At 41.1% G+C, this 26,549-nt stretch overlaps 2 protein-coding genes across 5 annotated transcripts in view; one reads left to right on the forward strand and one right to left on the reverse strand.

The window, feature by feature from the left end:
• Nucleotides 1-1,239: 1,239 nt before the first annotated feature.
• Nucleotides 1,240-13,759, reverse strand: SSTR3 (somatostatin receptor 3). Of its 2 annotated transcripts, none has more exons than XM_042468535.1 (2): nucleotides 13,674-13,759; nucleotides 1,240-4,368 (listed from the first exon to the last, which is right to left on the reverse strand). In XM_042468535.1, exon 2 carries the CDS (start codon nucleotides 4,327-4,329, stop codon nucleotides 3,100-3,102), a length of 1,230 nt encoding a protein of 409 aa, XP_042324469.1. In that variant the 5' UTR covers nucleotides 4,330-4,368; nucleotides 13,674-13,759; the 3' UTR covers nucleotides 1,240-3,099. The 2 variants fall into 2 exon arrangements, with proteins under 2 accessions (XP_042324469.1, XP_042324470.1); XM_042468536.1 differs by lacking the exon at nucleotides 13,674-13,759 and adding an exon at nucleotides 5,544-5,629.
• A 15-nt stretch (nucleotides 13,760-13,774) lies between these two features.
• CYTH4 (cytohesin 4) overlaps nucleotides 13,775-26,549 on the forward strand; it is a 101,672-nt gene continuing 88,897 nt past the window's right edge. Inside the window, exon 1 of one of the 3 annotated variants that reach the window (XM_042468542.1) lies at nucleotides 13,775-13,967. The gene's annotated coding sequence lies outside the window, so the exon portion shown is untranslated. Of the gene's footprint in view, nucleotides 13,968-14,609; nucleotides 14,642-26,549 lie in introns of those variants that run through there. The other 2 variants (XM_042468539.1, XM_042468541.1) reach the window with 2 other exon arrangements.

A 26,549-nucleotide genomic window follows, 5' to 3' on the forward strand; every position in this document is an offset into this window, starting at 1 on the left:
GGCTGCTGGTCATCTATGAGTTTTGGGAAAGAAAAATGCAGTTGTAGTCAGTGGGCATAAATATGGTGCCAATTCCCAACACATTGGGAATGAAACGCTGCCGGTCCCACATGAGATACATAAGAAGCTCTGATCTAAAACACATCTCAAGCAACCATCCCCGGAGCTATTTATTACAATCTAGCCAGTGCCCTTTCTATCTCCATCCAAATATATATATCCTCAAAGTATCTAAGAGGGTCCTAGTGCTCTACAAGATAAGAAGGATGGTAGCAGTCTACAGCAAAACTTTCACCATATTTGCAAAGGCTCTTGACAGTTTGCAGTCCTTCCTCTCAACACTGAATGCATTTATGTAAACATGGAGGCAAAGTGAGGTTTTAATTCTGGACTTAATTTAATTTCTGGCTGCAAAGCTTCAGTGTTACAACTCCTAAAATGGGGCATGAAATGTTTTGGGGGAAAGCTGAAGAACAACATATTTTTGGATCTGCTCCTGAAATGTAAAGACATCATAGACAAAATGGGCTCATGCTTCTCGTGAATATATATTCTTTTTGTTCCCTGAGGAACATTCTGAAATGCTAGGTGCATATGGCACAGTGTCTTAAAAACAAATTCTCTTTCTGCCTTTCCATTTACCACATGGGTACCACACTTGTAAGCTGTTAAAAGGAAAGTTTTATTTAAAGATTTCCTTACAGACATATTCCATATATTGCAAAGGTGCAATGAGGATAATCACAGTATTAAGTGTTAACAGAATACTGTAGAACAGTGCTACTCAAAGTTGTGGTTGATGGACCAGTGCCAGCTGCCCAGCCATTAATTGCTGATCCCTAGTGAGCTTCCAAGAAATATAGAAACAAAATATAGTCAATGGTGAAAAACAAAACTGCCAAACCTCCACATCAGCTTGAGATACATTTCTCTAGACCACTGCAAGGTAGCCACTAGACCTTGTGGGCTACAACCTCCACATAACAGGCTAAGGGTGATGAACATCCTAGGCCAACATATCCAAAGGCTATTGGAATGGGCAAAGCTGCTCTAGATCATTGAAAATATGCACACATTCCTATAGTCAGCAGTCCTTACAACAAACTGGTAAGGAAGGCTGGCATTATTATATCCATGAAGCAGGGTGAGTTCAGTACAAGCCAGGGCTCACGCTCAACTCAGGTTTGCATCCTTTCAAGGTCGCTAAAATGAGTACCCAGCTTGTTGGGGGTAATTAGCTTACAGTTATAAACCGCTTAGAGACTGCTTAGGTCTGCTTAGGTGGTATGAAGCGGTATATAAATGAAGCTGCTTGCTGCTATTAGGCCAGCCTAAAATTTCTCCACCTCAGTGATCCACACTACTATAAGGAAACAATTCCAGAAAAGAGGGGCGAGGCGAACCAGGCATTCCCTTGTCTGTAACTCCAACTGTATTCCTACAGAAATCTGGGAAAACATAATTTTTGTGAGCACAGCTCCCAGAATCTCCAACTCTGATACCATGGACCACATTTGTGCCACGATGATGATGGGTTAAGGCCTCCTTGAACTAATTGGGATGTTCTTCTAGCCATTCACGGTTATCCTCCTTTAATTAGGACTGGGATGTATTTCTAATTAAAGAGGGATAACAGTGCACGTCTAGTTTATTAACCATTAAGCGCTAATAACAATTTGGAATTTGGGCCTCAGGACAAACCCAACTCTCATTCTCTACCTGGACATGTGCTTTAAGATGGGCCAAGGAGAAGGTTGATCAGGATCTCTTGGTAGATCTCTGGGTGATTTGTGGTAAATCAGAAAAGATTTCTCATGCCTAATAGTTTAACAACAAACATAAAAGAACCTTCCTTTCCTGCTCCTAAATTAGAATGTTACAATCAAGAAAGCGTGGTGACAGACTGGAGCTGATTTGTGCATGAACACAGTGGCAGCTGATGGCTCCCATGTCAATGCAGTGGTGAATCTGCCAAAGTTTTGGCTAGCTTTAAAAGACCTTTCCAAGGTACTGAACTGATTTAAGGAGTGAGAAAAAATTTGTTCACTAGGCACAAATTCTTGTATGAAACACATATTCCTGTACTGTGCATGAACTCAGAAGTATCATGTTCCCCAGCCCTAGAAGATAGCTTTCAAAGTTTGGCAAAGTTGCTTTTTTGAACTATAGCTCTCAAAATCAGGATTCTGGGAGCCGTGGTTCAAAATCCCAGCAACTTGACCAAGCTCTTGTCTGTTCACTCACCACTATTTTGTACATGGCTCCAGTTAATGAAATTCAGGATTTTAAAAGGGAAAAGGAGATCCCAAAACCACCCTGCTTTAAGAAATATAATCCAAGTCATCGTGTCATTAAAATTCTCTCAAAGTAACCTTCCTCAATCCAGTGCTCTCCAGAAAGAAAAACAGTCTGAATCAGTCTGAAGGCCTATCTAATCCAGCAGTCATGTACACCAACCATATTTCTGTGAGCTGCCTGCCAGAAGGATAAAGAACACCTCTCTTCCATATTTCCCAGATCTCCAAATCTCATAAGTTCTGCCTCCATGGCTTGGGAATTATAGGCATTGCAGTCATACTCATTTGAAAGGTATCTGCTTGGGGAAGATTGTACTAAGATTTATTGTTTTATTTTTATAGAAAATGATAATGGTCAAGTTACAAGCTTCAGAAGCCACCTTAGCACAGCTTATTGCAAGATAACATAATTCAGATTTTTTTCACTAAGATACAGTATTTAATGGGTGGGCATGAGGTGGAATGACACTTAGTGTGACAATAAAACCGATATAAATAAATTGCTTCTTTTTTCAGTGTGAAATGCTGACAGGTATACAGTAACTCATGTCACCTTTAGGGATCTTTGTTTCCAACCAAACCCAGACGCTTTTGCTCCTAACCAGCAGTGGCCATGATCCTGGTGTTGTTAGTGCAAATTGTTATTAAACCTTTCATTGGGATATAAAACTGGCCATTTATTGATTCACATTGCTCTCAGGTTTGTCTTCTAGAAACATCTTGACTTATGATCCCTTCATTTGATACTCCATGTGGCTTTTAGCCAGAGAATTTCAAAGAGAATGAAGCTGCCTGCTAGTCATTATAAGTAGCTAATGCTCATGATGCTGGGTTTCTCACAGCTAACAGGCTCCTCAGGAAGCCGCTTCTGTTCATTTTTTCCTCCAGACCTACTGATAGGACGACACTCTTGCCTGCCATTACCATTCTGGGCAATCTTGCAGACCTCAGTTGCTTCTGCATCCATGTCTTCCTCCTCATCCTCCTCTTCTTCCTCCCCTTCCTCCATTTTATCTGCTGCATTTTCTGCAGCTGCTACATCTTGGCTCTGCACTCGACGGGAAGGTCTCAGGATGGCCCTACGGAAACCTTGCTTGAAGCGATAGGAGAGGAAGCCATAGATGATGGGATTGGCACAGCTGTTGGCATAGGGCAGCACTACAACGAGGAAGTAGATACCAAAAAGAGATGGTTCCTCAGGCAACGTCCAGATAACATTGATGATATTGAGCACATAGAAAGGCAGCCAGCAGAGCACAAAGACAGCCACTACAGCTACCACCATGTGTGTGACTCTTCGTTCGGATCGCTTGCGCTTGTCTGTCACTGCTCGTACCTTTCTGCCTGAAGACCGAACCTTGACAACAATAAGCAGGTAACATAAGCAAATGACCAGCAGTGGTCCAAAGAAGCCAAGTGTAGCTGTGTAGACAATGAATCCTGTTTTCCATACTGATGCAGGCTCAGGCCACTTAATGTGGCATGTGTTCATGCCCTGAGGGACTTCTGAAAACACCACCACTGGTAGTACCACTACTGAAGAGAGCACCCACACAGTGGCACTGACAGCCTTGGCCACTCGTGCTGTCCTCCATTTTGATGATTTCCCTGGGTGTACCACAGCCAAGTAGCGGTCAACACTCATCACAGTCAGGCAAAAAATACTAGTAAATTGGTTGATGGCATCCACAGCCATGACTAGCCGGCACATGAATGACCCAAAGGGCCAATAGGACAATGCATTTTGTGCAGCCAAGAAGGGAAGACCAAGCATGAAGAGTTCATCTGCCAGTGCCAAGTTGAAAATGTAGACATTGGTCACAGATTCACTGACTGAATGGCACAAAACCACATAGATGACTAAAGAATTTCCAGCTAGTCCTACTACACAGACAATGAGATATACTACAGGGATCAGAACACCACTGAAATCCAGACCAAGAGTGGCAGCTAGAGAAAGGTTCCCAGAAGCAGAGATTGATGAGTTTTCATCCCAAGAAGCCGCTGTAATGGTAAAATTGGAATTGTCCATGGCAGAAATATTCAGCCCACTGGATCAGTTGGGAAGGGTCTGTATTTAGAAAAAACAGAAAGAGAAAATAGATAATTCACTTTATATTCCATAATGGAGCAAAATAACAATGCAACTGAAGAACAAAAACAAAATAGAGATAGGGTTTTAGGGTTTTCAGAGTTTCATCTGGTAACCAAGTTGTTTTTCTGGGAACTCATTTTAACAAATGGTGGTCTGTCAAATACCATTGGGCTGCTGACTAATTTCATTGGCATACTTAATGGCTGAGTAATCTTTGATTTCCAGTAATCTCATTCCCATAATCCTTTAGCATGTTGGCTTGAGTTTCTAGGAACTGGAGTTGAAGATTTCCAGAAGGCTAAACATTTCCCATGCTTGCTATATATTAGGTTTATATTCACTTCTCTATTACTTCTAAGGTTGACAATAGTGGGGCCAGAGGTAGCCCAAGGCTCACTAATTGCTAATGCCTATTCTTCCATTGTAGCATGGCCAAGAACTGGAAACAGGAAGGGCTTGGAAGCAAAAGCATGCAACATCCACAAGACTGCTCAGACACACAGATTTACCTTTTCTCCACTAGATAGGTAGCTGGTGGGCAATGAGGGTCACTGGACTGCTAGAGAAACTGGGAGCAATATGAAACCTGATATATTGGTTAGAATAAGATGCAGTCATTGACTTCGATACTGGCTGTATAATGGTGCTGGGACAGCTGTCCTTCATACATGGCACACATTCTTCACAAAAGAACATAAGAAGAGCCATCCTGGATCACACCAAAGGCCTATATAGTCCAGCATTCTGATAGCTGCTTGCTCTTGAGAAGCTTGCCAGCAAGAAATAAGTGTAATTCTTGCTTGGGCTCAGTCATATTGCTATATGTGACATATAGCTATCTTTACTAGTAGTTTTTGATTATGCCATCTATAAGAATTCACCCAGTCTCCTTTTGAAAGCATCCAAGTTGCCAACCATTGATAAATTTTATTGCAGTAAGCTCCACAGCTCATAGCCTTTAGGGCTGAAGGGCAGGGTATAAATACCATAAATAAAAATAAATAATAAATAGTAATTCTGTGTAAAGAAGTACTTGCTTTATCTGTCCTGAATCTCTCACCATTCAGCTTCAGTGGATGACCCATATTATTGTTATGTATTGGGTGTCTCTCTCTGTTTTCTCCATAATATGTTCTCTCATATCCACTCACCTTTTTGTCCTGAGCAAATGTTGGTCACATTTCCTCATTGGAGAGTTGCTCCAGCCCTGTAATTTCTGTGATGCACTTTTCTGCCCCCTTTCTAACTCTGCAATATTCAGCAAGCATTAAATCTTTTGCAGGGTGAACCAGAGGGAGCAGGTGGACAGGCATTTGTTGTTACTGAACAAACTATTGCTATGTCATTTACCCTGTAGCTTTGAGCCAGTTACTATGACACCCTAGCTCAGGACTGGATTACTCATTATGCTCACTTGTGACCTAGAATTAAGGTATGCATTAAAGTAAGGGTTTTGTTGTACTATAGTGTCTGACATGCCTATATATATATATATATATATATATATATATATATATATATTGGACTATGACTTTGGAGATCGATTCCCCTGCTCCAACATAAAAACCCACTGGGTAACCTTGGACAAGTCACATTGTCGTAGTCTCAGAGCTTGGCAATGGCAAACTCGCTCTGAAGAAAGTTGCCAAGAAGACGATACATTTGCCATAGGGTCACCACAAGTCAGAAATGACTAGGAGGCACACAACAACAACAGGAGGGATGGATGGAGGGAGAGAACACATGTTTACAGATATTATGTAACACTTCCTGCTAGTGTAATGCTTCTTGCTTCTCACCACATCTCCCTTTTCTACAGCCCACAGGTGTGGGTGCTGGTGGTGACAGGTTGAGGAACAGGAAGGTCTACCACTGTAGTGCTATGGTTTCACTGCTGTGGCTGCATCCTATGGAATCCTGGGATTTGTAGTTTCGGAAGACACCAGAGTTTTCTGGCTGGGAATTCTAAAAGTCCCTCTTGAGACAGTCAGTTCAGGGTTCCACACATTGGTTTGTGCTATGACTTTGGACATGTCTACACGGGAGATTTGCAGTGGTTTCCCTCTGCTCTTGCATCACCCTGTCTACACAGGGAAAAGTAAAATATCCATTTAAACTGTGGACTGTTGTCATTTGGGAAGGCCCATTCTGCAGTGAATCTGGACTATCTGTCCCTTACAGAACATTATTAAACAAATCACTATTTGCTTTGGATCTTCCTAGAAAATCCAGATCACTTGGCTGTGATGACTGGTGCCTGTTTACTCAGCTATCCAGTGCCACCACTGCTGGTATGGGTAGCTCATTCTGAGGTCACAACAAGGAGTCCAGACTTGCAATTGATGATGAGCGCCACATTTTCAGTTTCAGAGGGAGGGACTCATGCTGCTGCTGGTGGCACTGGGCAATACAGTGGGATGTGTGTGTACACAAACACCAGAGTGCCCAGGCAACAGAAGGAATTCAAGGCAGTTTCTGAGTCAAAATACTCTGGAAGCAACCTGGACTATTCTGATTAATGGAAATGCACTCTTTGGGACTCCTGCAACCCCAGGAAATCTTCCTTAAGCATCCTGTTAAAAGCCATACATAGTATGTATTGTGTAATAGTTTGAATATTGGATTATGACTGTGGAGATCAGGGTTCAAATCCTGTCTGATCCACATAAACCCACCGGGTGACCTTGGGCAAAGTCACTCTCTCTCAGTCTCAGAGGATGGCAATAGCAAAAACTCTCTGAAGAAATGTGCCATGAAAACCCCGTCTTAAATTAGCTGTAGGGTCACCATATGTTGAAAAGTACTTGAAGACACACAACAACAACAACAACAACAACAACAAAATACTATGTTCTGTACACATGTGGACCCCATTAACAATGGGGCAAATTAACTAGTCTTTGTACATCTTGTGATAAAAGCATGAAACTTGACATTGAAACAGCTATTCATATTGCTAAGAGATTTGGATACTGGGTCACAGCAGGAAAGCTCTTAATGTATACAACATAAGTCATGTTTATTAATTTCATGCAAAATGATACCAAGATATAGATATCACTCAGCTAAAGTGATATAAAGGGAACTGAATATTCAGCTGTATGATTATATAGCTTTGTTGTACATTTCAGTGAGTAAGTGTTCTTTGAGCAAAATGTTGCTACTGGATAATACTGCCTAGTATAACATTTCAACATACCATATAAAATTCAGCATAAAGATTTTGCCTTATTTCTGCTTATGATGTACTTGTTGGGTATGTGGGTATGGCTGCCATTGTATTCAGGAACCACATGAATAACTCCTCATTAACCAAATCAGTTGAATACTTATGCCAGATTTCATGCTTTTATCAGATAGCATGCTATATATATGTGTGTGTGTGTGTGTGTGTGTGTGTCTATATATATTTCAGGTCCTCTGCACCGTTATAAAATAATATTCCATTTGGCTTTCTCAACCACAGCACATCACTGTTATGTCCCTCATAGCATTACTGCCTCCAGTGCTCCCATTCTCCATGAAATAAAATGCAGCCCTTCTTTATGAACTGTTTAATTATAAATTACTCAGGTGGAAATGCTACTGGTACAGGAGCAAGCTTGGTTTGTTTGGGAAGACAGAGTGAGAAGAAATTGAATTATAGGCAAGTCAAGTTGAGAATTAAGAAATATAACATTTCTCAGTGCCAGAAACCCTTCATTACTCAAACCTAGGGCTTTCAAAAACTCCTTATTAAATGATATAGCTGTATTGCACTCCAATACTTCTGTACTAATATTGTCATGTATTAAGTGCACTCCCATTGCTTCTCAACGTCTGATCATATTTAACTGGTCATTTGGAGAGATGATTGCAACACATGGTGAAATCACTAAGCTTCCAATGAAGTTCTGACATTTGAGTCTCCTGATAATACCCAGAGTTCAATTTTTTTTCATTCTGTTTGATGAGTGGCAGGACTATTTTCTGCTACTAATTCATTTTAATGGTGTGGTGGTGGTGGCGGTGGTTCTTGTTATCCTTTCATTTATTCTGGAAGCATGAAAAGTGTTGGAAGACTTTAAAACCAACTGCCATGGCCCTGTCAGAGCTTGGGATATTTCTTATTGTGGACTACAGTTTCCAGACTCTCATAACCTGCATAGCCCTGCCTATGATGGCTTGGGGATTCTGGGAGTTTTAGTCCAAAAAGTCACTTTTCCTGGTTCTGGTTCTGAGATTGACAATAGCCACCCACTACAGATCAAGGAGGAAGACATTTAACCATTTAGCTTTCTCAAATCCCTTATTTTATTTGTCCATCCAAACCAGGAAGAAATTTGCCAAAGCCTGTAAATTTATCAAAAATGAACTGAAATGAATTTCTCTATATGTGCTAGTTTCAAATTCCAATTTCAAGTTTCATGCTTTTATCACAAGATGTACAAAGACTAGTTAATTTGCCCCATTGCTAGTATGCAAAGGAGTCAAGTCTATGGATAAATTTGTCAAGTTGGGAACATTTTTATTAAAAGCAAAGTCAAAAGAAGTTCTCCACCACGTGTAAGAACTGGATTCTGGGTGCCTCTAAATGGCATGTAGCATCTGCCGAGCAGACTTTTACAGTGGTGCCTCGGGATACGAAATTAATTCGTTCCGCCATTCCTTTCGTAACCCGAAAATTTCGTAACCCGAAATACTCCGTTAGCACTGGAAAGCCTATAGCAGCATTTGAATTTCGCGCCGAAATGAATTTCGTAACCCGAAAAATATTTTGTAACCCGAAACAGTTTTTGCCAATCCGACTTTTTCGTATCCCAGAAATTTCGTAACGCGATCATTTCGTATCCCGAGGCACCACTGTATATCCAATATCAGATGCTTCTTCTTTTTTTAGCTGCCACAATTATTGCTAAGATATTTGTGCTTATTGTTTATGACCAGTGTCAACAATATAATTACCATTTTCTCTACCCGGTATCACTTTGCTCCCACTCCTGAACATGTACACATTCAAGCTTGAATATTATACTCCAGGCATCTGAAGAGTGTATTACAACCCATAAATCTTTTGCCAAGACACATCTGTGAGCCTTTAAGGTTTTGTTGTTCGGTGGGAACAAGCTAACCAAGCTAGCTCTTGGAAAACTTTTATTATGAAGGAAACTGCTTTTTACTTAGCTAGTATTGTGTTTTTATTACTAGGAAGGCAGAGACGTGTTTGTGGAATTTTCTCTCCCATGTACTGAAATAAATTGATTGGATTTTGGTGTTATGCACCTTGATTTGAGGGAAGCAGATTTATTTGCAGCTCTATCTCAGGCAGCCAAATGCCAACTGACCTGTTTTTCCTAAGCAGAGCGAGAGAGGATATCTCCCAACAATAATTTCTCATTAACATTAATACATTTAAATGAATGCAAATATATAACCAACCCATATGTCTCTACAATTTAAAATAGGGCAAGTGACGATTCATACCAGAATTCTCCTTCTCCTAATACTTTGCCTTCTTTTTATTTATTTCTCTGTTTATGAAACCCACTTAGCTTGTGGCTGTCATTCCTCTGTTTTGTCCTAACTGCCAGCCAGAGTGGTTTCAGGATTTGAATCTAGGGTAGAGGATAGGGTATCTAGGAAAGAGATAACATGGGTGTAGACACATTATACAGTTATAGCAGCTTGATACCACCTGAACTGCCATAGCGCCATATTATGGAAATCTGGGATTTGTAGTTTGGTGTGATACTTGGCAATCTATGCTGGAAAATTCAAGTCTCTTCCTCCTGAATCACAGCACTAAAGAGCTCTAGCAGAGAAATCTAAGTGCCTCACTCAACCAAATCCTAGGATTCTATGGAGTTAAGCTATGGTGGTTAAAGTGGTATCAGAGTACTATAAATGTATAATGAATATACAGTACTCTATGAGTGAGTCAGACTTTAGCCAGTTAAGGTTAGAGAAAAGAGATGAATTTTGCATCTACACTGTAGAAATAATGCAGTTTGACACCACTTTAATTGTCATGACTCCATCCTATAGAATCCTGGAATTTGTGGTGTCAAACTGCATTATTTTTTAGTGTAGATGCATCCAAAGATAGACCTAAAATTCAACCTAAGTCTACATTTTCCCACAAGTTCCTTCAGTTCGCAATGCTGTGTGTTAAAATTAAAGCTGAAGCAGTGGTTTGCGTATTGAACAAGAACTCTGGGAGACTAGGATTCAAATCCTCATTTAGTAATGTAAATCCAGTTGGGCAAGTCACACTCTCTCAGCCTCAAAGGCAAGGGTAAACCCCCCATGAACAAACCTTGTCAAGAAAACCCTGTGATAGGCTTACCTTAGGTCACCATAAATCGAAACAACTTGAAGGCACACAACAGTAACAGAAATACTGTGAGTACAATGGCCTCAAATCAAGGCAATGGCAAATCTAATTAAGAAATAAAGGGGTAACTTAAGAAATCACTGGATGATTTTGAAAACTTTGTCCAGTGTTTTCTCATCTCTGTAGGAGGAATGAGGCAGATTTCTGTTTCACTTCAATTTTATTAAGGATTTGTCCACAGTTCACCAATATTTTTCACTCAAATGACACAGAAAAACCCTCCCAAATTGACTATCCAGGTACAGGGCTTTTTCTGAATGCTTAAATCTTATAAGTCTGGGTTCTATTTGTAGTGGCCACCTTGTTTTCTCATTTGGATGAGTGTGTGTGTGTGTGTGTGTGTGTGTGTGTGTGTGGAGGGGTTTTGAGTTTTTAACACTCTCAGCTTGTTGAGATTTCATTAACTGTATGTTGACCTACTGAGATAGTTTTTTCTTATTGATTATGAGAACATTTGTGAATATCCATATAACCCAAAGTACTTCCTGCTCTTGAGCCCATTCATACTATGTAATTATACCACTATGATTCTCTTTTAGCTGCCATGGTTCCATCAAAAAGCACAGTTCAAGAAGATGCAATTGTGAACCAGCATTAAGCTTTGGAGAGTGAGGTTTGGATCCTGGCTCAACCATGTAAACTCATCGAGTGATCTTGGGCAAGTCACACTCTCTCATATTCAGAGGGTGGCAATGCCAAACCTCCTCTAAAGAAATTTGCCAAGAAAACCCTGTGGTAGGTTCGCCTCATGGTCGCCATAAGTCAGAAAGGACTTGAAAGCACACAACAAAACAACAACATCAACAACAATGATGTAATTAGAATTCACAGCCTCAAAGACCTCACCAAACCACAGGATTCCACAGAATGTAACCATGACAGTTCAAATGGAAGCATAGCACTGTAATTGTGGAATGGGAAAAGGTCCCTTGATGAATAAATCCCTAGAGAACTTCTTCACTGTCTGTGCATATTCTGACCGTATTTACCTCTACTTCTGAGTTCATTTCTCATCATGGAGTCCATGGGCAGTGGGAATAGTATACCTAGTTCAACTTCTTTGCAATCATAACAATGGTTATGGATTGTTGCCCTTGTAATCTGAAAGCTCTTTTTTAAAAAAAATACTATGCCATTTCACCAAAACAAGAAGAGAAGAAAGAAATGGAAGCTACACATCACAAACTTTACCAAGTAAATAAATAAATAAGCAAGAAAGCTTAGGTGTAGATGAAAACAGCTAGAAATTGTTCTAGATCAACACAACCAACCTCACTTTGGAGTTTCTTTGGGAGATGCTATAGAGGCTGTCCTGGTGAGGATCTATACTTCAAAATTTACCACTGTAACCACTGCTTCTAATCACAACAGATGGTATTTAACTGTAGAAGAATGCCATTTGCAAAATTTTTGCAAAATCTTTTGCAAAAGGCAAAATATTACAGCTTCAGTGTCAGGAAAATGCAATCTTCCAAGTGGGGGACAGGTGCACACCTTAAGAAAAGATGTTTTGGTTCTGGAAACTAGCTAGTAACACCTGTTGTTTATTGTGCAAAAGAATTAGCACTGGAAATTGTTCCAAAATGAGTCATATCAGAGGTATTTCATGGATCCTGTTTGTCAGTATTGATAATTCTCTATTGCTGCTTCATGCCTCCACTCTGCTAGTTCTTTGGACAGTAAATGATGCATTTACATGTGTCCAATAAACAAATGGCACCTGCATTTGGTACTGGTGCTTCAGATATGCACATTCTTAAGAGCTGTAACTGTCTGTAGGTTTCATTTTGTAGAAATTAAAGTCCGCTTTACCATTTGGGCAACATAGTAATGACCAGGAGATGGGGGTGGGAATTCTGGATCCTTTTCCAAAAAGGAAAAACAAACAAACCCATCTTACTTGTACATTTGTACATCTTACATTTGTTTATTCAAAACTGCCTGGCACTGAAGCTAAAAGAAAAGCATACAGACATGGATACACATACACGATTTATACTTTTGCCAGTCTGATAATCTGTTTGGATTACATGTCAGAATTCCTTGGCGACCAACAAACAGAATCAGTGTCAGAACAGACTCAAAAGGATTTATGTATGTATGCATGCATTTAATACTGACCACAGCTTGGAAAAGTTACTTTTTCAGACTACTACTCTCAATGGCAATGTCAGCTGAGGGATCTGGAAGTTGTAGTCCAAACATAACTTTTTTTCCAAACTCTGATATTAAGATAATTTAATTTATAACATTCCTTAGGAGAAGACTTAATCTAAAATTACCCACAATTCTATTTTCCAAATCTGCATGGCATCATAACTGCACCCATGACATCCATAATTTCCTGTGCCATGGTTAGGAAGCACTAGTAGCTTTCCTTCTCTGGGGATAACTGCCCCCAATGTCCAGAAATTATCATTCCACACTAACCCATTATGATTATTCTACTCAGTGGTACATCTAATCTGTGTCCCAAAGGGTTTGTAGTTGGAGACCTCAATATACATCCCACTTATCTCTCCACAGTCCCAGGAAAGTTGGTAGAACTTTCCTGGAGCAAAGAGTTACAGTCGATTGTAACAGTTACAGTGTGAAATGAAAAGACAACAGGTAGTTTTTGCAGCAGATAGACCTGGGAGAACACACGCCAATGACAAAACAACAAGGAACTTGTAGATAAGGCCACCCAGGTTGGTCTACCTTGCCACCAGTTTCCCTGTCCCAGCTGGACTAAAAACACAGTCTCTCTGGATTTTGGTTTTCTAACTATGAAGTTCTAAGAGATGGGGATAGGGAGGGTTAATGCCCAAGGGAGCATCATTTTCACAGGCTGCCAAAGCAAATTTTTGCATGCAATCAAAACAGGAAGGATAACTAAGAAGAAGAAGCAGATTGGTCCAATACTCACATAGCAAAGTTATTTCCCTTCAGTTTTTGGGATGATAGCCCATCTCCTCGTTGCTTCCTCTTTAAAAGAAGAGTAGAGCTGAATTCTGGTGTTGCTGAATGCAGGGTCTTTTTTGTAGGACTGGAATGCCCTTCTTCTCCCTCCTGATACCCTGAGATGCCTGGTTACCTCCCTTTCCTTCTTCTGCTGTTACTACTCCTGAGGTGGCCCCTCTCCTCAGGACCCGTGTGCTCCCCCATCTGCTTGACGTCTGTTGCTGAATACTCTCCCACCTGCTCTATGGTGCTACTGCAGGTAAGAAAGCAGCCTTTCCACATTTACAGATTAAAGCCTGGAAGAGCTGACAAACTCTCCACCCCATCAAAAGCAATCCTGCTGAATGAAAGGGGGGGGGGGGATATCTCTCACAGGGTTAGGTAGATCAAGCTGTATGTCAAATTACTCTTGGGAATGTTGCCACCAGCCGATCAAGAGAGGTGCTGAAGGGAGCAGCCAGGAGTAGGAGTAGGATGAGAATGAGCCAGAGAGAAAGAGAGGGAATGAATGATTAAAGGAAACAGAATAGGGGGAATGAGTGAGGGGGAGTGACAGAGTGATTATGATGGAGAGCAAGAGAGGTGGAGGGAAGAGCGAGGGAGAGAATGAGGGGGAGTAATAGGGAGAAAAGGGGAAATGAGGGGGTACAGGAGCACAGTTGTGACAGATGGTGATAGAGGAGAATATGAGCTGGGAAAGGAGGATGAAAGAGGTAAGTGGAAGGAAAGGAAAGGGGGAAGGGAATGATGGAAAGAGAAGCTCTGCAATGCTCCTAGAATAGAGCTGAGAAAAGAAAGCACACTGGGTTATAGCTGAACCTCTTCCAGCAAAACACTGCCTTTATTTTACAGCTTCGCTTACATTTCTTTTCTTTTCTTTTTTTGTAAATCCAAGGCTTCTTTGAAGTTTTGCAGACTTGGCATTCAGAGCAGGTAGTGTGTTTGTATATCTTTGGGTATGGAGGGGCTGTGTACCTGTCAATTTTACCATTTGCAGCAGACAGAAACCCTAGTTCCACGCTCGTTAGTTCACAAATGTGGTTTGGCCTTTATTAATTTGGTGTTATATAACTTGTTTATGCATTTTGGAGCCTGGGGCCATTTTTGAAAGTGACAATGCATCTGCTTTGCATTTTCAGCATCTTGGTAATTGGAATCATCATGGTTGCATGCTTTTTAAAAATAAAAAAATAAGTAAAAGCAAACATACATTGGACTGTTTAAAAATTGTAATCCACAAATGTCCTATATAGATAAAATTGTATTTCTTTCCTGGGTCACAGCAAATTTCAGCTTCTCTAGCACACTTTTTATAGTGATAGCCAGCTGGAAAAACTCAAAAAAGCCATTCCATATCATTATCTCTGCATCTGGTCAACTGTTCCTCAAGATGGAAGCTCAATTTAATAGTATGAGTAATAGCTGTTGTTAGAGCCACGTTCCATGAATTTGTCTGCCTCCACTTCTACTGTGTATACTCGGCTATAAGTCAACCTCATGTATAAATAGAGGGCCAGTTTTGGGGCCAAAATTATGGATTTTGATATGACCCATGGATACGTTGAGGGTAAAATGTAGCGGCATGTATCAAAAGATCTAAAGGATGATGCAGAGGAAAATGATGCCAAAGAAATTCCAGCAGACATAACTGTTTGTGCTCATCCTAAAGGCCAGATGGATGAGAGAGAAGAGGTGATCCATGTTTCTTTTTAGTGCTCCCAGGATGAACTAAGTTCTTGCCTTTTAGCATTCTATTCAGAGAGGGGGGATGGCTCCATTATATATATACACACACACACGAGTTAAAGTACAGTACTTACATTGACCCATGGATAAGTCAACCCAAGTTTTTTGGGTCAATTTTTTGACTAAAATTTCAAGAATTATACATGAGTACAGTATATACAATAAATGCACCTAAGTATAGTGAATATGTTATGTCTGTAAATTCCACAGTTGAATTATGTATTGTGTGCAAATTTAGCATCAGTGTGCACACCATGGAAATGTGCTGTGTAAAGCTATGTTTGGCTTCCTGGTAGTATGCTTCTGTCATATATCCATGTTCAATGATAGCTGCATGTACTCAAATGCAAAATCAGGTACTCTACATAGAGATGTTGCACTTTAAAATTTTACCTGCTTTAATAGGGGATATTCTTTATAGTGCTCTAAGTAAATGCTGCAAGGCTAGCTTCTCATGTTCCTCTTCAATTATGCACCCCCTAGAATTTCAGGTAAACTTAGAGAGAAAAGAACATGAGTGCAGTGGGTGGGGAGATGACATCCTTGTTCCTGGTAATTAAAAAGTCAGATTGTTGCAATTTTGCAAGCCCTGATTCCAGTACAACATAGCAGGCAGGCAGTAGGTACAAAGCTGACATTATGAAGGAAGTTAGCTTAAACGTAAAACTGTGAGCATCTTCATTCAGTCATTGCTTTAAAAAAACCAGGCTGACTGTTCCTACCCATCCCTTCCCTCATATATTACCAAGGCAGCAGTTGTAAGGCACAGAATAAGGGTCACAGACAGGACTACAGCTACTGAGGAAAGCAAAATGAGGGAACTGCCCTCCAAATGAGAATTCTGCCCCTCATGAAATTTTCCTTCCCTCCCCAAGTTTCTAGTATTATCCAGCATTTCAGAGAGTGAAACAGTAAAAATTGTTCTCAGCTACAGTTCTTATATTTGCTGTGTTCTCATTCCCTGTTAACTTTGATTTATGTGCTTAAACTCTTTTTCTAAATGATGGTGTCAAGTTTTAAGTTACTGCAGTGCTAGAAATTTGGGTAGCGAAGATCAGTTTCAGAAATTGCAGCGTTCTTATTTTGGGATCAACACCTTCATGATGCCTCCCTATAGCCACACCCTTGTGGATAATTCATTAATTTATTTTTTCCTCTTCCTTGCATCCAAACTGAAAACAAGTGAAGAGTAAAGCATGGAATAGGACGGGGAGGTTGTATGACCAGTAAGTTCAGAGTTACCTAAATGTTCCACTGCAACAGGGAACGAGGAAACACAGTCTTTTCCTAAACTTGGCCTTCTGTCATCAGAGTTGCATTTTGATGCCTCTGGCATTTCTTTGGAACTTGGGAAGAGTTATTGTTGGGCACAACAACATCTAGGAGACCCTGGCCATTGTTGGAAAGTGGTTCCTAGGATTTGTAGTCTAATAAAGTAACATCCAACTCTGTATATACCAAATATTTTTCAGTCATATCTGCCTCCTTATTCTCCATCTGTTCCATTTCCTCTCCCATCATTTGCATTCTTCCTTGATCAGGAAGCTCCTTCTCCTCCTCTTCCCATTTTCAGTGCATTTGCTTAGTCCAACTACATCCAGCAGCTCAGAGTCCCTAAAGCTGCCATTTCTCACCCCCATTAAGTGGCATGGAGAGGTCTAAGTTGTGGGGAAGCAATTCTTCATGAGTGGTAGAGGTTTGCAACTTCTTTTTGCTTCTCTCTTTCCTCCTGTTCCTGTAGTCTTGAGTACTTTTGCAACAGCACTTCATCAAAAAGATAAAACTGCCCTGTCTCTTCCTCATAATAAGCTGGTGAGAGGATGTTATTCACCTCCTACTTACAGATGGCAACAAAAGGTAAAAGAATACAGGATTTCAGAAGCTTCTGCTATATGAATCTGTTTCTGAAGCTTCCTTGAGTCATAAATAAATAAAATAAAGAAATATTCTGTTATTTTTGAATGCAGCAGCAGTATACTGCTATGATGCTTTTCACTTAAAAACACAGGATACAGAAAGTTGCTCTATACAGAGCCAGGCCCAGTGTTGACAACTGGCAGAAGCTCTTCAAGGTTTCAGGCAGAGTTCTCTTCTGACCTTATCTGGATATCTGGTGGTCTTCTGTCCAAAATCGAATGTATTGCCATGTGTTCAAGAGTTCTTGGTGATCTCAAGAACAATACATTTTGGGTGGGGCAATGTAATGTGGGTCCAAAGGATGAGAGATCACTGGAGATTCATAGTATTATGATTTTCAATTCAGAAATATAGAAGGAGAATCCAGGCAGAGGCAAGCAGCATGAGCACTCCTAGCTGGCAATGCCTTATACTGAATCAGCCTTTTGATCTGTAAAGTTTAGCATTGTCTACCCACAGGTAAGCAACCAGTGGCTAATGGACTGGATGGAGCCCTGGAAAACTTCTCCCACTTTTCTCTACAGCTCAGCTGATCAGCCATCAGCTGAGAAGAGGAGAGGTACCAGGGCTGGCCAATGGTTTCCAGGAGCCCTTTCACACTTCACAATTATTCTTTAGCTATTTTAACTGTGATCCTATGGAATCCTGGGGTTTGCAGTTTAGGTAGAAGTAATTATAATTCTCTTTCACAGAGCAATTATGTGTTAAGTAAACCAACCCTAGGATTGTATGAGATATTGTCATGGCAGTTAAGACATTATTATTATTATTATTATTATTATTATTTTCTTATATCTTTCCTTTCTCCCAGTATAGGGACTCAAGGCTTTATCACATGTGGCTTTTAAACCACAGTTAAAGTTGGAAACTAACACCATCGGTGGTACTTAATGCATAAACTCACCTCTGACTCGCTGCTGCTGTGTCTGTGAAACGTGGTTAGGGCACACTTTTTCTTTGAGGGGACAACCTGTTAATAACTTCCCAATCATGCTGCTGTGCCATTAGTCCTCAAGTGCAATAAATTCCTTCTGCAGAAGTTCCAAGATTGGGCAGTCACCTTGTCTCAGTGTCCTCCTCTCCCCTCCCCCTTTCCCTCACTATTTTCAAACAGGCTGGTTTTATTTTATTTTTTCACTTTTTTTCTTTTCTTTTCTTCTTTGTTTCACTAACTCATGTTGCCATAATTGCTAAACTGCATTACAAAGAGAAACAAAAATAAAAAAACTGAAAGGCATGCTAGGTAGGGCATGGGACAGGGAGGCGGGGTAAAAGTGGAGTTCAGAAGAGAATGCAAGGCACCACTGATGGAAGAAACAGCACCTGTGGCACTGTTGAAGGGTTGTGTATTAAGGAAAACTCCCAAATCAGTTTCTATCCATTTCCTTTTACTAACTCAATGGCAATGAGAATGAGGATCATGTGATGAAGTCCTTAAAACTAAGGATGCCGGCCATGAAAGCCTTCATCCTTAGAGTGGAATTGTAATGCTGTAACTGTGCAATGTGAGAGAGCCCTAGGTCAGCAGTTTGGTAAATCTCTGAGATTTATCCTAGACTTTATAGGAACTAACCAAGGTTCTGAACTCAATCCTCCTCCTTCAGCACTTCAGTATCTTTAAAGTCTATAATGAACTTTATTGGCATCTGGATTTTTTTAATTTAATGGAGAAGTGACAAGGCTTTAAAATCTTCTCTTGCAGTTATTATATCCCCTAATCTCAGGAGGTCGGGAGGAAACATTTCAACCTCACAGTGAAGGCTGTCTGTGTGAGTATATGCACACAACCTATCAACCAACACTGGTTCACTGAGTCAAACATTTTGCCCATTTGTGGTCTACACTAAGAGGTCATGGCAATCCAGGGTTTGAAGCTAAAAATTGGTCTAAAAGATCTCCAGGTTTAAAAGAGAAAAGTTTTACATAGAATCATAGAATCATAGAGTTGGAAGAGACCACTAGGGCCATCCAGTCCAACCCCCTGCCATGCAGGAAATCCAAATGAAACCATCCCTGACAGATGGCCATCCAGCCTCTGTTTAAAGACCTCCAAGGAAGGAGACTCTATCACCCTCCGGGGTGCATTCCACTGTTGAACAGCCCTTATTGTCAGGAAGTTCCTCCTAATGTTGAGGTGGAATCTCTTTTCCTGTAGCTTGCATCCATTGTTCCGGTTCTGTTCTCTGGGGCAGAAGAAAACAAGCTTGTTCCCTCCTCAATATGACATCCCTTCAAATATTTAAACAGGGCTATCATATCACCTCTTAACCTTCTTTTCTCCAGGCTAAACATCCCCAGCTCCCTAAGTCGTTCCTCATAGGACATGGTTTCCAGACCTTTCACCATTTTTGTCGCCCTCCTTTGGACACGCTCCAGTTTCTCAATGTCCTTTCTGAATTGTGGCGCCCAGAACTGGACACAATATTCTAGGTGGGGCCTGACCAAAGCAGAATACAGTGGCACTATTACTTCTCTTGATCTAGACACTATACTTTTATTGATGCAGCCTAAAATTGCATTGGCCTTTTTAGCTGCCGCATCACACTGTTGACTCATGTTCAACTTGTGGTCTACTTGGACTCCCAGATCCCTTTCACACGTAGTTTCATTCAGCCAGGTGTCCCCCATCCTATATTTGAGCATTTTATTTTTCATCCCTAAGTGCAATACCTTACATTTCTCCGTGTTGAATTTCATTTTGTTAGCTTTGGCCCAGCTTTCTAGTCTATTCAGGTCATTTTGAATCTTGGTCCTGTCCTCTGGGGTATTAGCTATTCCTCCTAATTTGGTGTCATCTGCAAATTTGATAAGTATGCTCCCAATTCTATCATCCAGGTCATTGATAAAGATGTTGAATAACACTGGGCCCAGGACAGAGCCCTTTGGAACCCCACTGGTCACTTCTCTCCAGGATGAAAAGGAGCCATTGTTGAGCACCCTTTGGGTTCGGCCGGTCAACCAGTTACAAATCCATGTAACAGTTACCTTGTCTAGCCCACATTTTACAAGCTTGTATGCAAGAATGTCATGGGAAACCTTGCAAAGCATGTGCTCTACCACAGTGGGTTATAATTGTTTTTTAACAGGAGAAACATCACTGTCTCATTGCATGCATCATTTGTTGGCACAGGAGACTGGCAGTGGAACCCTGACTAGCAATGCTAAGGAATTGGCTTTAAGCCTCTTGCTACTATTTATCTGTAACAAGGTTGGGAATCATGCAGCCTTCAGGATGTTGTTAGACAGAAACTCCCATCAGGCCTGGTTAGGAATGCTGGGAGCTGCAATCCAATATCTTCTAGAGTGTTACATTGTTCTATTAAATGCTTTGTATGAATGATTCTGTGCTCAGTTTTCAGGAGCTATAAGATGCTTCTTGTCTGTATTCTCCCCCTCCCCCTCATCTTCTCCTGTCCTTTTGTCACCCTGGAGAAGAGGATTCCTGGTCATTCTGTTGTCCTGAGCTTTGCTATCCATTGGGGAAATAACTGGTGCCACCTGGATAGCAAAGTTACTGGGACTCATCTTAAAAACAAATATAGAACCATAGGTTGGGGTGCCCTTCAGTAATATATTTAATCAACCATTATGCAATGCTCTATACATGGATACTGATAGACACATAGCCAAGGGGTTACTTATGGCACTATACTGATCCACATCAACAAACCAGTTTTATCCCTTTCCACCAGGATCAGGTCTTTTGTAAAGTTAATGAGACTCAATTGTCCATTCAAAACCATGCCATCTCAAAGCACTTTACATTAGAACAGGGATCTATCACAACATACTATTGTTAGGAAATTTCCCCCTACTCGTCCTCTGCCCCAGCAAGTCAAAGGATTGAAGCTAAGCTCAGAAGGGAAAGATGAAGCAGAAGTGCATGTGGCAGACTATGCCATCTTTCCTGCTAAGCAAAGTTGGCCAGTGCTTTGACCTGTGGACTCTGGCTGCACTGCACCACTGCACTTCCTCCTTCTAGCTCTTAGCAATATCTAGTGTTAGTGGAGCATCTTTAATGAGTCAGTGATAAAGGTTCCAGCAGCTGTCAGTTCTACTGCATCATAGAGATGGCTCTCATCAGTTTTATTTTACCAACCCCTAGGCTATTAGTCTTGACGGGTGACTCATTCCATCTCCCCCTTGCTCTTTCCAACATTCATTTCTGTTTCCTGCTCCTTATGTGTGAATTAGTATGTGTATGAGATTGGAATATAAGCAGAGATAGTTTCTGGTGAGTATTTGGAGGATTATAGCAAGATGTAGCAGCAGTGAGATAGTTTTTCCCCTGAGTGCAGGCTGCCTCCAATCTTTTAACAAAATTATGCAAGCATGCTAATTGCCAGCTTAGTTACTAACTTGATTCATGATGGGCTTGTGCAGCATCTGTTGACTTATGCCTGCTGGCATAATTCTTCAGGTATGAGAGATCTGCCGATGTGCTGAGGTAAAGCAACCTGGCATATAAGTAAGTAAGGATGATAATAATCATCATGCCAAGAAGTGCTTTCCTATCCACCCCACTCCAATAGATATATACTACACATGTATATGGCACAGAACAACTTGAGAGGTAATTCAAGCAAACTGGCTGGCAAAAAGAAATTCTCCCTTTGCATATGGGAATAGCTAGTGGGAAAAGGAAACTCTTGCAGTGACATTTGGCTGCAGTTTAATTTCTGAGAAAGGCAGAATAGTCAAAGCCAGAGGAGTGAACTGATGCACCTTCAATGGTCATTTATCAGTACACCAATATTTTCCTCAATATTGGGGGAAGAAAGAATGTAAAGCATGACTGAAGTTCAGAAAAGTTAATATTTTAGGCTAGGCTGCCATAGTCCGTCACCCATCTTGGTCACTGGAGTAACTTGTCCTAGTCGTCCACAAACTGAACCAACGTTTGGATCACACAGTATACAGAAACCCTACACATATGGACAGATACCGGCACAAGACCTCCAACCATCACCCAGGACAAAAAAGAAGCACAATAAAAACATTGGTAGACCAGGCAAAACGCATCTGTGAATCCCACTTCTTGGAAGATGAACTGAAGCACTTGAACCGGGCTCTACAGGTGAATGGTTATTCCAGCTCAGACATCAGAAGGGCTTCCAGACCCAGAAAAACCCAGAGGAGTGAAGACAAGCAACCACCCAAAGGGAAGGTATTTCTACCATACATCAAAAGAGTCACAGACAGAATAGGGAAACTAGTGAGGAAACACAACCTCCAAGTGGTTTACAAACCGACCAAGAAAATCCAGCAAATGCTGTGCTCAGTGAAGGACAGGAAAGACCCTCTCACAGCTGCAGGAGTTTATCTCATACCATGCAGCTGTGGTCAAGTCTACATAGGGACCACCAAACTCAGTGTCCAAACACGAATCAAGGAATACAAGAGACACTGCAGACTGGGTCAGCCAGAAAAATCAGCAGTAGCAGAACACATTATAAACCATCCTAGGCATAAAATGCTGTTTGAAAACACTGAAATTCTGCACCATGCCAACAACTATCAGGTCAGAATGCATAGGGAAGCCATTGAAATCCACAAACACTTGGACAACTTCAACAGGAAAGAAGAAACCCTTAAAGTAACCAAAGTTTGGCTACTGGTCCTGTAAAACAGCAAAATCAGGCCTCAGCAAATGCAAATGAATAACTACCCAGGGTCAGGGGCTTTCCCAGCAGACAATGATCACTAATTAAGCAGATGCTAATCCTTCTTTGCATATCCTTCCCCTGAGTCTCTGCCACCAACAACAGAACAATACATAGATTAGCATGGGAATCACTCCTCCCTACCCAGGATCACACAGAATATATATATACCCACTGTCTTCCATGCCAGTATTCTCGGAAGATGCCAGCCACAGATGCGGGCAAAACGTCAAGCATAAACTCTTCTAGAACATGGCTACATAGCCTAAAAAACCAACAAAAATCTATAGATGCGGGCCATGAAAGCCTTTGACTTCACAACTTGTCTAGACTCTCAACATAATTTAATTGACTGATCTCTATGGGTTACAAGGGTTTCTTTCTGACTTCTGCTGTACATAATGTTAAATATGTGGGTTGATGTTCAAGTTTCCTTTCTGTGACCTTGATTTGAGCTCAGGATAATGTTCCACAGCTGTGGATGTTTTTAATTTCAACTTTTTTTTTTAAACTTAATCCTATCCTGCAGAATTTGAAATAGAGGAAAAATACTTCTATTAGTGTCAGTAACAATGCAGACCTCACAAACCTAAAGTCTGCCTAGGCCTGCCCTAAGACATCAATAAAATAGATAGCATTACATTTATCTATTCTTATATCCCCATTGGGTGTATCCTTTTTGCAGAATAATTTGACACTCCCCAAGCCAACTATCATGCAAGAGCAAACCAAATAATATCAAAGGACTCTGAAGCAGAGTTCAGGGATCCAGGTCCCCTGAGGGAGATGGCAGTCAAATCTATCCTCTTGAGGTGTGGGTAGTGCCTACTAAGTCAAAAGGAGATGCTGAGCAGCCACATAGATCTAGGAAGTGTCTGCAGATATCTTATTTACACATCAAATATAGACGTGCCTATCAGATAAACTGGGATTTTTCAGGAGTAAAAGTGTACTCATGAGTAGAGCATTTTTCATATAGTTCAGTTCTTCAGATTATTCTTACCACTTGTAGAATACCTTAGGCAAGGCAGTGAAAGCTTTCTCCTTTAGGTATAAAGTCTTGGAACAATGTCTTGGTTCCTGGATCTGTAGGTTCCTTGACTACCCAACTCTTCCCTGGACTTGCCTAAAGGACTGCTTTCAGACTTTACTTCTCTCATAGGGCATGTGTTTGGATTTTCAGTCTGCCTTCTGACGTCAGGTCCTGTACTTATCCTTCCTTATTTATAGTTGTTGTTTTTCCCCCTATATTGCCTGAAGCAGGATACTATGATCAGGATCCTGTCAGTGATTTACATAGCCTCTGATTACAGTATCATAAATAAGTTTTAAATGTTGCAGAAGGAGTCATCCTGCACTCTCTTGTGCAATCTCTTTGTGGCCTTAGATGCAGCTTCCCACAAGACATTTATTGACCAAATGGTATTTGGGTGAACACTTGTGACCAGGCAGTGGCAGGGGGTAGAGCTGCACCCCACAGCCTTTGAAGTGCTATTCAACATCTGGAAAAATAAGTGTTGCCATCACCCTCAAAGCCAGCAATGTGGGGATGCCAATGGAGATTTATGCTCTGCTATGACATATGAAAGCAAGAGGGCATTTCAGCTTGCACTTCCAAGAAGCCTATAAAGAGATATTTCATCTCCATTCATTTCATCTCCATCCTTTACTTAGTCTTAGTGCTGAATACAGATTGCACAACATGTTCTCGAACCTGAGTCCATAGATTCACTGACTAGTGAGCATTATAAATTCTGTCTGCACATGTCTTGTGGTGATGTTATCACAAACACACACCCCATGATGGAAAAGGGAACAATAAAGGGATTCTGAATTAAAAGCTTTGTTTCTTCTTCTGCCTCCCTCCTGCTCCAATCTGCCCAGCAAACTTGTTCTGTGAAAGCCATGGCAACATATTTTAGGAAAGGAATTTGACATATTCATCTAGACTCTGAATATCCAAAATCTCAGCAGGCATAGTGGTCTGATGAAAACTGGCTGTCGGACACAGCAGGAGAAGATTTGCAGGACTTAGAAAATGGTGCCGCAGGTGGCACCGTTAATAAGATCTACCCCACTGTGTGTCAGATCCTTCTGGTAGAGGGAAGAATGTGATTGTGACAAGGCCAAGCCATAGGAAGAGCTGGGGAAAGTTCCATTTTTAGAGTACAATGTCCCAAAATCTAGAATGGCTGAGGAATTCTGGGAGTTGCAGTCTAGAATGGAATTTCCCAAGTTCTGGTCATATGTACAGGCTTGTTGTAGTTATGTGCCTACTAATAGACACATGAAACCCTCTGGTGACTTTGCACAAGTCACATGGTCTCAGCTGCAGGGGAAGGTAAATGGCAAACCTTCTCTGAATAAATCTTGCCAAGAAAATCCATGATAGGTTCACCTTAGGGTTGCCATAAGTAAAAACTTGACTTAAAAGCACACAACAACAACAACAACAACAGACTCAAATATGATGACCCTTCCATATAGTTTTCCTGACAAGATTTATTTAGAGGTTTGTCATTGCTTTCCTCTGTGGCTGAGAGAATGTGACTTGCTCAAGGTCATCCAGTAGGTTTTCATGGCCAAGTGGAGATTTGAACCATGACTTGCCAGAATCCTAGGACTTTATCATATGGACAAAATCGGGGGAAATCAGTGGTTTAAACTGGCATTATCCAGTGATATTTGCACGATCACGGTAAAGGTTTTCACAAGCGATCGCGATTAAAGATGACTTATCGTGGGAATAACTAGGGAATAACCAGCAACAAAACATGCAGGGAACATTGGGAAGCCCTGCCCATTTGTTAAACCATAATAATGAGCCCTGATCAAGACCTTCTCGTATCACCTGTGGAATGTTGAAGTGGCTGTTGCAACTTTAGAAGGCTTTCTTGCAATATTCCCTTATTGCGAGTCTGCTTTCTCTTCTGTACCTCAGCCAGCTTGGTCAAATGACACAAAGGCCTGTTACAGACTGCCAAAATAAAGCTGCTTTGGGTCTCTTTGGAGGCATGCTATTTAAATGATGCATAGGTCCTAAGAGTCCGGAGGTCGCGCCAAAGCCACACTCCATTCCTAAGCACTGGAGGGCAGCTTTGGTGCAGCTTCCGGATTCTTAGGATGCATGTATCATTTAAACAGCATGCCTCCAAAGAGACCCGAAGCTGCTTTATTTTGGCAGTCTGTAACAGGCCAAAGTTACTAATATAATATACAGATGTTCTGGTGCAGTCTATGAGCCCTTTAAGAAGCCTCCTGAAGGTGGCAAAAATTGGGAAAGGGCAAAGAGCCTTGGAAGGGCTCTAGGTAATGATGCTATGGATTGGAATGGCTCATGCACACAGTGTCAGCTGAGTCGTGAATCGGCTTTGGGTTTTAGTCCAAATTCTAAAGGTGCTATTGAAGGCATTGAAACTCTTTTTGAACTGGAGTCCACCCATTAAAAATACTAAAACCAGCTACTACTCATTTTTGAGCCATGGCTCACAAGGTTAGAGCACAGGGACTTCTTT

This window comes from Sceloporus undulatus, chromosome 5 (genome assembly GCF_019175285.1).
Source record: "Sceloporus undulatus isolate JIND9_A2432 ecotype Alabama chromosome 5, SceUnd_v1.1, whole genome shotgun sequence".
NCBI classification, from domain to species: domain Eukaryota; kingdom Metazoa; phylum Chordata; class Lepidosauria; order Squamata; family Phrynosomatidae; genus Sceloporus; species Sceloporus undulatus.

Excerpts from the sequence above, each read along its gene's own strand:
- SSTR3 (XM_042468535.1), bottom strand. The coding sequence starts at position 4,329 with ATGGACAATTCCAATTTTACCATTACAGCGGCTTCTTGGGATGAAAAC.